Source organism: Saccoglossus kowalevskii, chromosome 22 (genome assembly GCF_978046115.1).
Source record: "Saccoglossus kowalevskii chromosome 22, keSacKowa6.1, whole genome shotgun sequence".
NCBI lineage: Eukaryota > Metazoa > Hemichordata > Enteropneusta > Harrimaniidae > Saccoglossus > Saccoglossus kowalevskii.
Genome location: NC_140662.1, coordinates 1170927 through 1190975, shown reverse-complemented (window position 1 = coordinate 1190975; position 20049 = coordinate 1170927). Strand labels below are relative to the sequence as shown.

Below are 20049 nucleotides of genomic sequence, written 5' to 3'. Positions count from 1 at the left end.
AAATACACTGTATCAGTTGATTTTGTGTACAGAGTACCAGGATAATGAAATACACTATATTAGTTGATTCTGTGTACAGAGTACCAGGATAATGAAATACAATGTATCAGTTGATTCTGTGTACAGAGTACCAGGATAATGAAATACAATGTATCAGTTGATTCTGTGTACAGAGTACCAGGATAATGAAATACTAGTACACTATATTAGTTGATTCTGTGTACAGAGTACCAGGATAATGAAATACAATGTATCAGTTGATTCTGTGTACAGAGTACCAGGATAATGAAATACACTGTATCAGTTGATTTTGTGTACAGAGTACCAGGATAATGAAATACACTATATTAGTTGATTCTGTGTACAGAGTACCAGGATAATGAAATACAATGTATCAGTTGATTCTGTGTACAGAGTACCAGGATAATGAAATACAATGTATCAGTTGATTCTGTGTACAGAGTACCAGGATAATGAAATACACTATATTAGTTGATTCTGTGTACAGAGTACCAGGATAATGAAATACAATGTATCAGTTGATTCTGTGTACAGAGTACCAGGATAATGAAATACACTGTATCGGTTGATTTTGTGTACAGAGTACCAGGATAATGAAATACACTATATTAGTTGATTTTGTGTACAGAGTACCAGGATAATGAAATACACTGTAAACAGCGTCCGGATAACTTTCGGAAATTCCGTCGCGTTTCGGAAAGATTTAATTTTCACAACTTTTGAATATTTATTCATACTTTTAGGCTAGTGAGGAGGTTATAACAATTTTTCATTTCACTTTAACTCTGTTTTTTTCACCCCTCAAACCCCTTTGAAAAGTCACTTCTGGCCATTGTAATGGCCACTTTTTTTTTAATGGCCAGAATACCAACCAGAAATTTTTTAATGGTCAAAATATTGGCCAGTATTTTCAAACTGGTAGTTATAATGACCACTATTTTTACACTGGTCAGGATAATAGTAATTTTTTATTTAATGATGGAGTGGGTGACAATCTATTTTTTTAATGGGTATTATAATGATCATTTTATTTTTCATTACATGAATAAAATGGTCATTTTTTTTTTCATGTCACAGATATACCCGGTAATGGCACATGGGGATTGACAGCTCTCCTCTTTTTCCTCACTCGCTTCAGTTTGCTTCAATTTTAAGCCAGTACAATTGTAGGTAAACGTAAAATACAAGATTTTGAAAAATTTGAAATATGGAATTATATATCTTGAAAAAATATGACGTTTTGGGTTAATTTGTTTTTAAAATCACAACAGATCATGCACTTGATACTGTTGACTTAATAATATATAGTATAATGCAATAGGTTATTGAACATAGAAGATGACCCGTTTTCAAAATTCGGCCTAGACCCTTATCACGGGCGCTAACGAAGTGTGTGCAAACATTGAGCCCAGGCTAATCACCCAAAATACCATTGTACTTGATGTCCATTTGAAAATTTAACTATTATATTCATAACTATTCTTATTCATAACTATACTAAACTTGACAATCAATACAAGCACATTCTGTGACATTATTCTTGAGATAAAAATGGACTGACAATGAGACTCTGTACTACATCCTGTTCTTATAAAGGCAATATCCAGCATTTTAATACCTTGAACAAACAAACAAACAAGACATTCACTACTGAACCTTTGAAAAGTGTGCAACCCCAAAAATACTCAGCAACTGACTTTCCACCAAAAAAAGTCACATAAACAGCTGGTTACTCCAAAAAGTCACATAAACAGCGAGTTATTAATCCGAAAAAAGAGCCTGTCTTTATGAGTGGGGTTAAGCTCAAACATAAACAAAATTCCCATTTTAATAATGACAAAAAACTAAAGTTTAGTCTTCAAATACACCCAAACTATAACATTTTAAACTTTTCATAACATGTGTTATAAACTGTAGAAGTTTATGTTGAAGGGTTGATGGAAGGTGATTTTAAAGTGGCTAAGACACAGTCAACTAAAAAATACCCATGATGCTCTGCTTTATTTTTATATTTTGCTATTTTCTCTATTATGAATGGTTTAATGTGATATGAAAATTATCTGTGAAAATATTCCACGACTACTGCATGTGTACAAAACTGGGTTGGGTGGTTCAGTAAGTTATATGGGGGAGGGGGTCTAGCATAGAGCTCCATGTGTGTAGCGCTAGCTGACTTAGCAGTGAATGGCATGTTTTTTTGTTCACGGTATTATAATGCTGGACAATAATAGTGTTCATGCTAAGATTTTAGCTGATGTTTGCATTTTGACTAGACCCAATTGCATCCATGCATTGGGAGGGCCAGTCCTTAGCACGGGGGCTAAGGGGCGCTGTTTACGAACGCAAAATTTCTGCTGCTGACATGTTTCATTCTAATTTATGAAGCGAAGTGCACTGGAACACGAGCGTAGACAGACCGACTTATTTGGATGCACAGGAACAGTATATAACGGCGTTACAGAATGCAGAGTTTTATTAGTGCATGTCGTAGACAGCGAACCAAATTGGCGTTGTTGTATGCTCTACTACAGCGACCCAATCAGTGTGGAAGCGTGTACGGAGTAATTAATGACTGGTGGGATACTAGTAGACGACTTCCCCAGAAGTCGAAGATATGGTGTTTCGCATGCGCACGCATGCCGTTTTGGGGTGTAACGTAAATTGCACATGTGATATTGCTTTTGAGTGTACCAATCAACATCACAAAAATTCCCTTCTAACAACTATCAGCAAACTAGTATCGGAAGCACCACAATGGTTTTAAAAAAAACAATTGAAAAAACTGGTGATGATATTAATAAAAAAAATAAGCATTATAAATCAATAAAACATGGAAAAGGAATGAAAAAAAAATATTAAGGGAGAGAAATATATGGTGGTTGTTTCGATAATTTGTGGTTGGTTTATTTCGGTTAACAGTGTAGTTATGGCACTGTACCATTGCTGTTTAATTGTTTGTTCATAATTGCTGCCTCCCTTGGGAAACAAGTTTGGGTGTTCTTAGCCAGTGCAGAGACCCTCAACACTGTGGCCTGTGCTATAACTGTTGGGCCCTCCTGTGAGTGAACACAATTGGGTATAGCTGATATGCAAACATTTGGGATTCACTTATATCTTAGCCTGTACTTGGTCAAAGTCCCTCTTATGACTATGACTTGGTGTAGCCTGAAACCAGACTACTGTGGATCAGTGATGTTTTGTAATGGATTACCTCCCTGATGAGTACATTTAAATAACAATGGAAACTAGCATATCACTGGCAACACATATAAGGATTTTGGCAAATTTTCACCGTTTTGTATGAAACTATTTTCACAACAACATTAATGTTTTACAATAAATTATATCAAACATATGTATAATTTAGTAGTATTAAAACTTTTTAAGTTTTTTTGAATTAAGAATGCACCAATCTTACTAGGAATCTATTCAAATCTAACCCTTAGTATGCTAATTTAATAATGGCTCATCAAAGGTATTGAATTACTGAACACACATCTTTGCATAGTTTCCAAAACTAAAATATTATTTCATGCTCTGGCCCCTCTCATGTAACAGTTTAAGAATACGTACATTATTTAAAATCATTTTAAAAATGCGACTGGAATGTCCAGGCCCAAACTTCTGCTGCTGCAACATCCGTCCATTCTTGCATATACATGCAATTGTTTCTCTGAGATTCTGCATGCAACCAGTTTATTTTTTGAACTGAATAACAGATTCCTAGAAGTTTATTTTGACATTTCCAAATAACACTATATATAATTTAACAATTTCAGGAATAGATTAGATTGCTTGCTATTCCATTAGAAACTCTTACTTTCAAGTGTGATTTTCAACAAGCGTTCATATGTTTAGCTAACCAAAGGGAAACAAAAGCATAGTGACAGGAAGTCAACACAGCAGAAAGTATGACAAAGGTTTACACTTCAAAAATGACTGGAAAGTAAATAATTTATAACCAAAGACCATCTATGCATAAACAACTAAAGATCTGGGAGGTACAGCTTTGCAAAGTAAAAAAGTCATATGGGGGGAGGGGGGGTTAAAACATTGCTTCAAACACAGTCCCTCTATCGCTGTGCTTCAAAACATCATCTTAATTATTCAGCTCAGTGTACAAACACATAAAGTACAGAAATTGGATAATTAATGAAAACATTAGACAAAACAAGAATATGTAAGCAATATTAAAAGTATGCCATGTTTTGTTTTGTTTTTGAAAAATCATGATGTAGTGCACAGCCATACAGACTGTTTTAGTGGATAATAATATTTTAGGTTTGCAATGTCATACTCCTCCAGATATTCATCAAGTTTTCTTGAGAGGCGATTAGCTTAAGGAGGGGGCTGTGCAAAATGTTTTTTCTCCTCTTTGTTTTTGTGCTATTCTTTTTCTAGTGTAAAATATTTTTTCTCAAAGATGTAGGCGTGTCAAATTTGTTCATGTTTTTGATCTCTACAGGATTTTTTCAATAATATTTTCCTGTTAATTATTATTAAGAAGATGAAAGATTGTGGAGTGAGTGTGGGTGTGTACAAAAGGGTCAGCAAGAAGAACTATATAAGATAGCTGAAAATCATGAATTACCAGTTGAAAGATGTCACTTTTATTTGAGGGAAAACATAAAAAAAGGAATGTACAGTAACTCTACACACTTGGAACTTTCAAAATCTGTGTGCAAATGTAAAACTGATAAACATGCAAATGCTAAACCATTGCATCCATCAATACTGGTTAAACTTTTTTTTCCCCTTAACGTCAGGTCCATAAATTCTGGTTCTTCAACTTCTTACGTTCCATTTATATAGTATTTCCTTTTTTTAAATTGTCATTATCTGCAAAAAATAATTCAGATTGCTATTAGCTTACAATGACCAGTTTTTAATTAAGACACTTTGTAATCAATTTTGGAAACAAAAATTTGTGGTGTCTGTGTATTCTGGCATATTTCTGTCCTCACAAATAACAATGTGGATAAAATGACATCTTGTGATATGTCAATTTTTCCCCTATGCAACTCAGATATACTTCCAAAAAGATGATACCCGGTACATTCTGATTGAAAAAATATAAATATCAAATAAAACAGAATAACATCAAATTGTTTCCTAACCGAATATATTAAGGGGTTGTGCCATATATACACACAGTTCATCTCTTGAGAGACTAGGACAGTACACAGTCCCTCTGTGGACAGTACATTGCTGTACTTGGGAACCTAATTTCTGAGAACAATAGGGGGATTTAACTTCCTACAAGAGACAAAAGAATGTTATGTAACAATGCAGCTGCATGATTTTGTCTTTCAAAGTAGGAAGTTGTGTACATACAAAATTATAGAGTCCCTCCACAATGGGAATGCCACCATGCATGTACAACTTCATCGATCCCCAGGTACTTTCACAAAATAAATAATTGTATTATAATTATGATCCAATACAATACCATATTTGCTCTAAAATTACATTTGTGGATACTAAATCATGAAAATATTACATATTTCGACCGTTGAAGATCCCTGTAATTTACCTAAGCGCATGTGCTGCTAATAGAGTAATTATGTTAAGTGTAATATTGTTTCTATATTTTTTTTTCAAAATCAAAAAAATGCTATTAAAAATATAAAAACAGTTTAGTTTGAAAAGTGAAATAATGGTATTCGGATGGTTATGATTTAAGCATGACCTTAGAAAACAGGGTCATGCAACTTCTGTCTGAGACAATGTGCAATGTGGGTTATAACCTCCTGTATAATCTCATTAATACATATACATGTACCTAGAAGATTTATACATCTGAAACAGCTTTTACTAGTATTCCCATTAGTCAGTGTATAACAAGTGCACTATGCTATATCTGTTCTAAATATGATGAAAAATCCACTTGTTATAATGACACAAATTTTCTTGGTCATTGTTTACTTTTAGGCAGTTTTGTTTCCTTGCAGAGAAAACTTACCATTTTTGTTTCCCTTTCCTGATTTCATAGTGGAATAAAAATTGTTAATTTTTAGTTTCACTCGCATCAATAGAATGGACTTGGCTATTCAAGTTTTGATCAAATTTAATTTTTCTGATTATATTCCAACCACAAAATTGTCTCATTTTGTGTAGCTACACCCTGGCAGCCATGTTTGGCTTATGAAATAGAAAAAGATGTAACAGTGGTGTTGACATAGCTTTATTATCAGTTTCTCTAAGGTGTTAATTTGGGTAGAGGATTATAACTAAGGTTACATGAAAGGGGTAGCCACAGTAGTATGTCCCTGTTCTCTAAGGTCTATGATTTAAGTAATGTTATACATGTATAAACTAAATATTTTTTTGTTAGTTGAGCCAGAGTACCCATGATCAATTTGGCTGACCCAGAAACGCCCAGGACATTTACTGACTGCATATTACACCTTCATTATATTTTGTTTAAGTCTCGCCCATTTGCCCCCTGTATCTTCAATAGTAGTGTTCATGCTACACAAAGTACGGGCTAAGATTTAAGCTAATCTCATATGTTTGAGTTCATGCACAGAAGGAAACAATGGTTAGCACGGGGTAAGGAACGCCCAAACTTATTAAGAATAGGCAAAATCTTCAGAAATTTTAACTATGAGTGCTCAGTAAGAGTAACTAGGAAAGTTAGTTCTACAGTTATAAAACAATAATAATAATAACTTTATTACACTACTAAAAAACCTTCAGAGGGTTTTTGTATGGTAAGGAACATAAATACATACAAAATACCAAAGCAAATTCAGAAAGTGCAAATTGCAGAATAACAGGAAGTAGCACAGTCTCATCATCGGTGCATTTTTTCTTGAGTCAATCTCTCTATATGTGTTAGCGTTGATTGTCATGCAGGAAATGGCACACCAAAATAAAAAGCTATGAATATAGTAGTAAATCTCCTAAATGAACATTAAATACAATGGTTTTTTTAGCCGAGCTAAGCGTTCATGCATGTTTTGTTTTGCCTGTGCTAAGGCTTTGGACTGACCAGATTTACTCTGTACCTAGTATTTCTTAGCCTGTATTATGCACATTTTTTTAGCACAGGGTAACGTATTGGACCTCTTAGCCTTTGCTAAAGAGCTCTACGTGAATGCTACGAATAAGTGTCTTCTGTTTATTCCTACTTTAGGTGCATACATTCAGGTTCACTTCCCTCTTATATTGATCTCTACAACTCATTCAAATCAAATTGGGCTCAAAGATGAGCAAAGAATATTAGATTCAATTGAAATTTAGTTTAAATCCATGCTAAATTAAAAGTTATTTTGAGTATGAGTTTTACTTTTTTCTTTTGTGCGCAAAAAAAAATGAACTGTTGCACACTGTAGGCATATATCATCTATACTAGTTTACAGGAAAAAGGGATTCTGGATGGTATTTGATGTTATGGGCATAATATATACATGTATAGTTAATACATGATTACTAAATTAGATTTCCCAGTGTACAGTACACTATTGCTGGTATTGTCTGAAGAGAAAAAAAAAACAATATACATAGTCTTCGAAAATTTAAAAAAAACAAACATTTTGCAGTCAGTTAAATTATTTTATTAAAATAATTTGAAAACATTGCCATGAATGGAAACAAATTTACGTTGATGTTTTTTTGCAGATTTCAGGAGTTGGAAATAACCTTTGTTTATACTTTTCTTGTATTAACAAACATAGGAGCTAATCCTCATTAACACCTACTTGAGCTTGTTGTTTGACAATTATGAATAATAATGAAGCATTACTTACACAGTGTGCCATGACTGAACAAAAACGAAAGCCCCCAAAAGACTATCCTGCTACATAAACAACAACAAAAGTATCTAATATTGTATTGAAGTCATTGTAAAATGGTAAAATAATTACAAATTCATACCTTGATGTGCCAGTTGCAGTACTGCAATCGTCCTATGATTCAACACCATCTAAATACTCCGCAGGTTATGCAGTCCACCAGCAGTCACTGGCATCAGCGTTACTATGAAATTTCACTGGGGATCGAGGCAATATTCGCGAAATTTCATTTAAGTGTACTTGCAAGCGCCAGTAAAACTTGGGAAAAATAAATTCCCACACGTATATTGAGCTCACACGAGGTAGCAGGCTGTTTTCTGGGCCATTATATTTAGAGACATGAACAAAAATACTGGTCATTTTATGTATGTAATGAAAAATAAAATGACCATTATACTGCCCATCAAAAAAAAAATGTTCATCAACTCCATCATTTAAAAAGCAATTGTAATTATTCTGACCAGTATAAAAAACATGGGTCATTAAAACCGCCATTTTAAAAACACTGGTAAATATTTTGGCCACTTAAAAAATTCTGGTCAATACTCTGGCCATTAAGAAAATAGTGGCCATTATAATGGCCAGAAGTGACTTTTTAAAGGGGTCTGAGGGGTGTAAAAACAGTGTTAAAGTGAAATGAAGAATTATTATAACCTTCTCACTAACCTAAAAGCACAAATAAATATTCAAAAGTTTTGAAAATTAAAACTTTCCGAAACGCGACGGAATTTCCGAAAGTAATCCGGACGCTGTTTGTATCAGTTGATTCTGTGTACAGAGTACCACTGTGCTCGCAAATGTCGTAAATTACGAAATTTGGACAAGATTTACGAACAAAATAAATATCTGTTAGTAAGATTTACGAACACATTTTGTACAAAATACCATCGCAAATCGCCCTCATTTAATTGTCAAGACTCGACTGTGATCATCACGCGTGTTACGGTTTGAGTGATTACCATTTTAAAGTTAAACAATGTCCCGTTACTTCTGAGATTGCAACAATTGTTACATGGTGATCGCGATCAACACGGAACTGCCACTGAATATATTTTTCCACTCTAAAGTTATTTTGGTGTCATCGCACATGCGTAGTTTAGTCGACATGTGTTTCAAGATACCCCGCGACTTTACTCTCAGTATGGGATGGTTTCATGTCGCCCTTATCAAACACGTGATTTGTTTATTTATTGAAAATGGAGACTACGTCAAAAAGGAGCAGACAACTGCTCGAGAAGTATTTTTCACGACGAGATGGAGAAACCGCTAAATCGTGTTCAGAACCAGAAACCCATGGGTGTCCTAACCCTGACATCACCAAGAAACGGAAAGTTGATCGTACTGCAGCACGATTTCAGAAATAATGGAAGGTTAGCTGCGGTTTTGTAGCTCTTTGGTGCGACATACAATCTAATTTTGCCCTACCAATTTCATTCGGACGTCTTGTTTTTATTTTTGTTGTTGTATGTCGAACATGGGCCGGCCAGTGTCTGTCACGTAAATAATGCGGTCGGCAACATAGGGCTATGATTCCACAGCTAATGGAAGGTGAGACAATGTTAGCGAATCGATCGAAAAATACTATAATTTGTGTAACATTCTTACCGGACATTCTTAGCATTGAGATCGAGTTACAAGACCGAAAGTTTCTTTATTTACTTTTTCACTTTAATTCAGAAATTTCGATGAAAATAGTCATTTTGTGTCGTCATAAACGTCAACATGCGGGTTTGCATGATGAGCACGGGAGATTACTTCATAATAATATTGATTGGCATAGAGTTTTTTTCTGAGAAATTTCCCGTGAAAATTTATTCACAGGATGACTTGTGTTCTAGGCAGTGAACTTAATGAACTTTTGAATTATGACTATTTCCCCACTGTTAACAATGTGAGCTTATCATGAATATGTTTAATTAATACTGAGTTATTCAAATAAAGGTTCTGGTGTCTACATTGCATATTTTGTTGTGATGTTTTGTTGTACCATCATAAATGGTACATTTTGTGGAGCAGACTGCCTAATTTGATGTCATTGAATTACACACAAAATTAGAGCTCAGGTTGCACCAGCAAGCACCATTTTCAGCATGCTGTTCTTGTTTTCGGCGGACGACAGAGGGGACACCTCCCTCTCCTTCTCTCTTCTCCGTTGTGCTCGGTTGCGGGAAAATGCTCCGCAGTTTCCAGACAAAGTTTACTAATACTTTTTTTTCTTGATTAGTAAATTTACTATTACCTAGAAAATTCCAGAGAGAGCCCAGGTACCAGGATAATGAAATACACTGTATCAGTTGATTTTGTGTACAGAGTACCAGGATAATGAAATACACTGTATCAGTTGATTCTGTGTACAGAGTACCAGGATAATGAAATACAATGTATCAGTTGATTCTGTGTACATAGTACCAGGATAATGAAATACACTATATTAGTTGATTCTGTGTACAGAGTACCAGGATAATGAAATACACTATATTAGTTGATTCTGTGTACATAGTACCAGGATAATGAAATACAATGTATCAGTTGATTTTGTGTACAGAGTACCAGGATAATGAAATACAATGTATCAGTTGATTCTGTGTACAGAGTACCAGGATAATGAAATACAATGTATCAGTTGATTCTGTGTACAGAGTACCAGGATAATGAAATACAATGTATCAGTTGATTCTGTGTACAGAGTACCAGGATAATGAAATACACTGTTACAGTATCAGTTGATTTTGTGTACAGAGTACCAGGATAATGAAATACACTGTATCAGTTGATTCTGTGTACAGAGTACCAGGATAATGAAATACACTGTATCAGTTGATTCTGTGTACAGAGTACCAGGATAATGAAATACACTGTATCAGTTGATTTTGTGTACAGAGTACCAGGATAATGAAATACACTGTGTCAGTTGATTCTGTGTACAGAGTACCAGGATAATGAAATAGAATGTATCAGTTGATTCTGTGTACAGAGTACCAGGATAATGAAATACACTATATTAGTTGATTCTGTGTACAGAGTACCAGGATAATGAAATACACTATATTAGTTGATTCTGTGTACAGAGTACCAGGATAATGAAATACACTGTATCAGTTGATTTTGTGTACAGAGTACCAGGATAATGAAATACACTGTATCAGTTGATTCTGTGTACAGAGTACCAGGATAATGAAATACAATGTATCAGGATAATGAAATACAATGTATCAGTTGATTCTGTGTACAGAGTACCAGGATAATGAAATACAATGTATCAGTTGATTCTGTGTACATAGTACCAGGATAATGAAATACACTATATTAGTTGATTCTGTGTACAGAGTACCAGGATAATGAAATACACTATATTAGTTGATTCTGTGTACATAGTACCAGGATAATGAAATACAATGTATCAGTTGATTTTGTGTACAGAGTACCAGGATAATGAAATACAATGTATCAGTTGATTCTGTGTACAGAGTACCAGGATAATGAAATACAATGTATCAGTTGATTCTGTGTACAGAGTACCAGGATAATGAAATACAATGTATCAGTTGATTCTGTGTACAGAGTACCAGGATAATGAAATACACTGTTACAGTATCAGTTGATTTTGTGTACAGAGTACCAGGATAATGAAATACACTGTATCAGTTGATTCTGTGTACAGAGTACCAGGATAATGAAATACACTGTATCAGTTGATTCTGTGTACAGAGTACCAGGATAATGAAATAGAATGTATCAGTTGATTCTGTGTACAGAGTACCAGGATAATGAAATACACTATATTAGTTGATTCTGTGTACAGAGTACCAGGATAATGAAATACACTATATTAGTTGATTCTGTGTACAGAGTACCAGGATAATGAAATACACTGTATCAGTTGATTCTGTGTACAGAGTACCAGGATAATGAAATACACTGTATCAGTTGATTCTGTGTACAGAGTACCAGGATAATGAAATACAATGTATCAGTTGATTCTGTGTACAGAGTACCAGGATAATGAAATACACTGTATCAGTTGATTCTGTGTACAGAGTACCAGGATAATGAAATACAATGTATCAGTTGATTCTGTGTACAGAGTACATTGTACCAGGATAATGAAATACAATGTATCAGTTGATTCTGTGTACAGAGTACCAGGATAATGAAATACACTGTATCAGTTGATTTTGTGTACAGAGTACCAGGATAATGAAATACACTGTATCAGTTGATTCTGTGTACAGAGTACCAGGATAATGAAATACAATGTATCAGTTGATTCTGTGTACAGAGTACCAGGATAATGAAATACACTATATTAGTTGATTCTGTGTACAGAGTACCAGGATAATGAAATACACTATATTCGTTGATTCTGTGTACAGAGTACCAGGATAATTAAATACAATGTATCAGTTGATTCTGTGTACAGAGTACCAGGATAATGAAATACACTGTATCAGTTGATTTTGTGTACAGAGTACCAGGATAATGAAATACAATGTATCAGTTGATTCTGTGTACAGAGTACCAGGATAATGAAATACAATGTATCAGTTGATTCTGTGTACATAGTACCAGGATAATGAAATACACTATATTAGTTGATTCTGTGTACAGAGTACCAGGATAATGAAATACACTATATTAGTTGATTCTGTGTACATAGTACCAGGATAATGAAATACAATGTATCAGTTGATTTTGTGTACAGAGTACCAGGATAATGAAATACAATGTATCAGTTGATTTTGTGTACAGAGTACCAGGATAATGAAATACACTATCTTAGTTGATTCTGTGTACAGAGTACCAGGATAATGTAATACAATGTATCAGTTGATTCTGTGTACAGAGTACCAGGATAATGAAATACAATGTATCAGTTGATTCTGTGTACAGAGTACTGACAGGTGACAGGTCAGAGTACTGACAGGTGACAGGTCAGAGTACTGACAGGTGACAGGTCAGAGTACTGACAGGTGACAGGTCAGAGTACTGACAGGTGACAGGTCAGAGTACTGACAGGTGACAGGTCAGAGTACTGACAGGTGAAAGGTCATGGCACTGACAGGTGAAAGGTCATGGTACTGACAGGTGAAAGTCATATTACATACAGGTGAAAAGTCAGAGTACTGACAGGTGACAGGTCATGGTACTGACAGGTGAAAGGTCATGGTACTGACAGGTGAAAGTCATAGTACTTACAGGTGAAAGGTCAGAGTACTGGCAGGTGAAAGGTCAGAGTACTAACGGGTGAAAGGTCAGAGTACTGACAGGGAAAGGTCAGAGTACTGACAGGGAAAGGTCAGCGAATTAACAGGTGAAAAATCAGAGTACTGACAGGTGACACATCCTCTTATTGTGAGGTGAACATGTGACATGCAAATTAGATAAGCATCAGAGGAGAAGCAAAAATTTGGCTAATTATTGTGCAAATTAGATCATTCACATGCAGTGATTTCAACACAAAGTAATCAGGTCTGGGCATTAGAGCATCTATGTAAGAGTGGTTCTTACAATATTTCACACGTGCACATACACACACTCAAATCATATACATTGTTATGTAAATTGCTAAATTAAATATAACAAGCCATGCATGGCACAGTCCCCGTTAGTTATCAAATTTAAGACATAAAGTTTTGTTTATAGTAATATAGCTGGAATATAAACATGTCAGGAATATGATGATTGTTTAACATTTAAATGATTGACATTTGTATCTGATCGTCAAACGAGTATTGAGAGATATTGCTCTGGAACAGCATTAATTAAAACAAAATCAGCCATTATGAATATATGTATAATGAATATATGAAATTTGAACATAGTCAGTCAAAGCATGTCAGAGATATGGCTCTAAAAGCCCATTCATTAAAACAAAATGGCCACGAGTCGGCCATTCAGAATCTGATCTAAAAAATAAAACAAGTTTTTTAGCACAAAAATAGCCACCATTAGGCCACTTTGAAAAGGATCATCAAACCAATATATTCGTATATCTATGACATGATGTATAATGAATGTTAAAAATTTGAACATAATCAGTCAAAACAAGTCAGACATGTGGGTCTGGAAACCCATTCATTAAAATAAAATGGCCACCGGACAGCCATTTTGAGTCTGATCTGAAAAATAAAATGTCGTGCATCAGGAACCTGTAATGTCTAATGTATGTACCAAGTTTGAACGAAATCCATCCAGAAATGCTTGATATTTGATGATTTTTTAGCACAAAAATGACAATCACTCGGCCATTTTGAATAGGATCGTCAAACCAATATATCTGTCTATCTATGACATGATGTATAATGAATATTTAAAATTTGAACATAATCAGTCAAAACAAATTGGAAATATAGGTCTAGTAGCCCATTCATTAAAACAAAATGGCCGCCAGTCGGCCATTTTGAATGTTATCTGAAAAACAAAATTATTTGCATCAAGGTCGCATAATGTCTAATGTATATATCAAGTTTGAACAAAATCCATCTGTAAACAGCCGAGAAATGCTTGATTTTTAGAATTTTTTAGCACAAAAATGGCCGCCATTCGGCCATCTTGAATCAGATTGTAAAACAAAATGATGTTCATCAAGGTCCTATAATGTCCAACGTATATACAAGGTTTGAACAAAATCTATCTGTAAACAGCCGGGAAATGTTTGATTTTGATGATTTTTAGTACAAAAATGGCCGCCATTCGGACATCTTGAATCAGATCGTGAAACAACTTGACGTGCATATGTATGATATCATGTATGATGTATGTGTGAAGTTTGATTGTGATTAGTCCAGGCATTTCTAAGATACAGGGCCGGACGCACGCATAGACGCATAGACGCACAGACGCACGCACGGAGGTCAAAACATAAGTCCCCGTTTTCGGACTTCGTCCGAACGGGGACTAATAACAATGTAACAAATTGTTATGTAGATTATTTACATTATATGCAGATTATGTGGTGTTATGCAAATTGTCAATGATGATGTTACTTACTTTTACTGTCAGCTGCTTTCTTCTTGGAAGGAAAGTAAGAGATATGATCATTGGTTTTGTCAAGTTTAAAACTTTTGGGATATTTTCTATTTGACTTGACTTTCACCAATTTTGTTCCCTTGTGCAATGGACGCAACAAGTTATCAGCAGCTGGAGATAAGAAAAAACAAACAATTTAAATATGCATATATGTATACATTGTATAAACATACCGAATCTGCCACTAACTCACTGCCACATTACATATAGCACATTATAAAACTCAGTGTATATATTGCCTACCACATTATAACTCAGTGTATATATTGCCTACCACATTATAACTCAGTGTATATATTGCCTACCACATTATAACTCAGTGTATATATTGCCTACCACATCATAACTCAGTGTATTTATTGTCTACCACATTATAACTCAGTGTATATACTGTCTACCACATCATAACTCAGTGTATTTATTATCTATCACATTATAACTCACTGCCACATTACATATAGCACATTATAAAACTCAGTGTATATATTGTCTACCACATTATAACTCAGTGTATATATTGTCTACCACATCATAACTCAGTGTATTTATTATCTATCACATTATAACCCAGTGTATTTATTATCTATCACATTATAACCCAGTGTATATATTGTCTACCACATTATAACTCAGTGTATATATTGTCTACCACATCATAACTCAGTGTATTTATTATCTATCACATTATAACCCAGTGTATTTATTATCTACCACATTATAACTCAGTGTATATATTTTCTATCACATTATAACCCAGTGTATATATTGTCTACCACATTATAACTCAGTGTATTTATTATCTATCACATTATAACCCAGTGTATATATTTTCTACCACATTATAACCCAGTGAATATATTTTCTACCACATTATAACCCAGTGAATATATTTTCTACCACATTATAACCCAGTGTATATATTGCCTACCACATTATAACTCAGTGTATATATTTTCTATCACATTATAACCCAGTGAATATATTGTCTACCACATTATAACTCAGTGTATTTATTGTCTATCACATTATAACTCAGTGTATATATTTTCTACCACATTATAACCCAGTGAATATATTGTCTACCACTATATAACCCAGTGAATATATTTTCTACCACATTATAACCCAGTGTATATATTGCCTACCACATTATAACTCAGTGTATATATTTTCTATCACATTATAACCCAGTGTATATATTGTCTACCACATTATAACTCAGTGTATTTATTGTCTATCACATTATAACTCAGTGTATATATTTTCTACCACATTATAACCCAGTGAATATATTGTCTACCACTATATAACCCAGTGAATATATTGTCTACCACATTATAACCCAGTGTATATATTGCCTACCACATTATAATTCAGTACATATATATTGGTATATTACATAAATAACTTTATAAATATGTCAACCTCAACTTAATTAATTAATTTCTTGTATTGATATCCTGTAATAGAATCAGACTCCATTCATACATACATAAATGATATTATTAATAATAGAACTGATCCACCTGCTGCACACCATTGGAAGACAGAGACGTTATTGGAACCTCGCCTTACTTTTATAAGACATATATAATAATGTTTACACAATCCCAAATCACTGAATTAAACTACACAGCAAATATTATTCATCTGTGGCATATAACAGACATTCACTGTGATTTACTCATAATTTTTAAGAAAGTTGATCATAAATCACATGACAATGTTCATTGGTTTATTATGTAACACCATGTAGCTATAGTCTCATGACATCATAATGGTTTTTTAAGAAACTTCTCCTAATATTTTTTCAAAAATCGCTATGTTTAGAACAACTATATAGAACATAATGTTAAAAAAAAAATTCTTAAAAACTTTTAAAACCCAGATACAAGAAGTATCCCAATATGATTTTTTCCACCTTTGTCACCAGCGTACAATCTAAGATATGACATAATATCTCTGCCATAAGAACCTTGGTTAAAGTGTTATAAAACTGCCAAAAAAGCCACATCCACTAAAATAGAACAGCTATTTTCTTGAAAATTAGGCTGGTGACCCCCAATGTTTTTTTAAGTCAGTATCTTGGAGTATAATTTATTTCAAAATGAATACATTATGGGTATGTGCATTGATGAGTAGATTTCTACATTAACCCTGCAATTCTTCACCTTATACAAAGCACCAAATTCGTGTAATGAGAACTAAATTATTTATTATTATGTAAATTAGCTGTGTCCATTCTATCAATGTTACAATTTTTTATTTCATTTTCTTTCGTTTTTGTAGTGGAAAAATATTCTGAAAACTAAACTTAGATGTCATTTTATGGTCTTACAAAAACAATTTAACTCATTAGGAAAATAAAACAGATACACAGACCATTACTGAGAACACCAAATTTGTTATATTTGGCTTAATCTAGAGAATAGCTAAGTCAATTAGCTTAAATATTTATTTATCTTCTTAAATCAACTAAATTATGGTATCATTACATTAGTAAATATTAGCTAATATGGTTGGTGAATATCAGTTAATATAGTTGGTAAATATTTGCTAGTATGGTAGTTAAATCCTTGGGGCCTGGCCACAAATTGAAATGAATAAGGCTGGTTTACTTTTAAGGTAAATATCACTTTTGGGTTGCCATAGCAATTAGATGACTACTTTGGTGCATAATGGAAAATAAACTTTCAGAAAGGATAAAACAAGCTGCAAATGTGAGTTTCTAGGATTTATAAAAAAAAAAATGTACTACCCGGTATAATGCAGTCATTAAAGCTCTAATTATAACGGTAATACAGTTATATGTAAAGGTAACACATATGATAGGAAATAGAATGATGTTTTATGTTTGGTATATCACATTCTGGTATGCAAAAACAGTTTCAAATGGTGAGTTGTTGACATGTGCACATATTTTAGCACAATATTTCATGACAAAATGTAAAATTTAGTTGTTTTAGTATTAGCCAACATTTTGGTTCACTGTCAATTTGTTTTTTGAGAAAAAACAGTAAAATAATATGCACAAAATTGCAATTTATCAGCAGTTTCTATTAACCACAATGAAAATATTTGCTCATTAAAAACTCACTAAAAATACTGTTATTGACACTATATATTGACAATGTATCATTTTTTTACACACATTTTAAGATATTGAGATAAATCTTTACAATAGAAAACAATAGTAAGTTGTCCTAAACAGATAAATCAATTTTATTCGAACCGAGTACTATAACACCATATATTTTTACTTAATTTTCTTAATAAGAAAATTACAAAACTTTGGCTATTAAATAGCAATCTACAATGTACTTTAACAGTATAATCCACATTATTATAAACCAATATTTGATTAAATTTATTGCATTAGGAATATTTGTTTGAGTATATAAACAGTAGCATGAAAATGACATCTCTTCACCGTCAAACACTTAAGTGGTGATAACTGTAACTAAATGGCATATCAATTAAATCAATTATGTTGGACAAGTTGATATATAAAAAGGTTGTTACTTGAAACATTGCATGGCATTGTTGTGATAAATTTGATCTTGGAATTCCAAAATGACAAGTTGAATTACAAATACCAAAATAGAATCTAGTTATGACACTTATCACAGAATTCAAGACTAGTATTTTTGTGCAATTACAAAAAAAAATGTTTATATTAGAACAGTGCAATGAATAAAACTGACATTCAGAATAAAAAAAAGGGAAACTTATTTTTTTCTGTTAAAATTTAAAACTTGTAAAATTTAAAAATGTATTAGAAATCCACAACTACAGTTCAAGTCAGAATTATCAAGAACACTGCAATGTACTTTACAAACAATTAAGTCCCATATAAACTGTACATGTACTGACAGTATGTCGCCTCAGATACAACAATTTTATCAGAATTTGGAAAAAATTAGCATAAAAAGATGAATTATAACTTGAAAACTTTTATCTCTGAGACTTACTCGGTACACATTTTACATTTAGGGGTGGCCATTAAAACAAATTTGAAAAATACTACAGACACAACAATGTTTTACCCCAAAGTAGTTTCAAACAGTTAACCCTTTAGAAAGATGTATACAGTAGAATGCATCAGTGCATCCAGGCTTTCTTACTCATTTTTATTCTCAGTCCAGATTCCCACATTCAACAATTAATTGCACACATATGTGATGTATTTCTATTACGTCTAGAATATTATTACTGATCAACTCCATGATAATAGCCATAAAGACTTATTTATGAAAAATAAAATATATTTATATTGTTTGAATTCATTGTATCTTTATATATAATCATGAGTTCGTCTTTATCTATCTCTAAAATATTACTACATTACTTCCACATTAGAATTTACTAAAAAGTATTGGCCATACATCACTATCGACGTTATGCACCCAGTGACAGAGGTGTGTAGCGGTTTGGGTGGGACCCCTTTACAATCATCCGCCCACTCAAGTATTCGATGACACTATGTACATATACTAGTACACAAACTTAGCGGCGTCACTAAGTCTTAGGTCTGTGATCGAGATCGACCTACGGTGACAGTGCGATGTGTGTGGGAACCCCCCCCCCCCCACCTCCTCTCTATGTTATTGTGGTACGGTAGTTACATTAATAATCACAACACTTATAATAAATAAAGAAGTGAATGCAAAGTACACTTTACACGGCGATCGTCCAATGATGTCGGGGACCATGTACTAGAAGTTATCAGTGACTTTTAGCATTACCTGCAGCATCGTTAGCATTAGCGTCGTCCATGGTGTTCAGATATGAATCTGGGGTGTGACGATTCAGTTGGGACCAAAGAAATTCATCGGAACTTCAACTACAGGGCTAAAATGGCGAGACCTTCAGGGTGTATGAATAGTTTTAGACGTCTTGGGGAAGCAATAAGATGTAATTTGCATATGAATGAGCGGACTAGTTCATTATTACGCGGGATGTTGGACTTTACTTTTGCTGTTATACCATTTTTTTTAGGAACAAGACACATGGGTTTTACATTCGGAGCAGACTAAACCTTATCAGTTGTATTGTATTGATTTGCTTTCCAGCTGTAGATTACCTCTATAAATTCTCTCTGATGTCGTTATAATTCTAAAACACCCTCACATAATCGGATGATCCTATTCTGGTACTGTTAATAATATCCTACCTGTTTTGGCTTTCATAGATCGAGACCCCA

General features: G+C 33.6%; 1 protein-coding gene and 2 long non-coding RNA genes across 3 annotated transcripts in view; 1 reads left to right on the top strand and 2 right to left on the bottom strand.

The window, feature by feature from the left end:
• The window catches only part of LOC146728611 (inactive phospholipase C-like protein 2), a 45465-nt gene extending 25712 nt beyond the window's left edge, over positions 1-19753 (bottom strand). Inside the window, exons 1-2 of the mRNA XM_085496108.1 lie at positions 19592-19753; positions 14808-14957 (exon numbers count right to left, since the gene is read on the bottom strand). Of these exons, the coding sequence (XP_085352234.1) occupies positions 14808-14957; positions 19592-19622 (181 nt within the window). The 5' untranslated portion in view covers positions 19623-19753. The remainder of the gene's footprint in view (positions 1-14807; positions 14958-19591) is intronic.
• Positions 4609-5591, bottom strand: LOC146728613 (uncharacterized). The gene is made up of 2 exons (XR_014928282.1): positions 5139-5591; positions 4609-4860 (listed from the first exon to the last, which is right to left on the bottom strand). It is a non-coding gene; the product is annotated as an uncharacterized LOC146728613 (long non-coding RNA).
• LOC146728612 (uncharacterized) lies at positions 9235-10082 on the top strand. Its single transcript, XR_014928281.1, has 2 exons — positions 9235-9365; positions 10042-10082. It is a non-coding gene; the product is annotated as an uncharacterized LOC146728612 (long non-coding RNA).
• Positions 19754-20049: the final 296 nt, after the last annotated feature.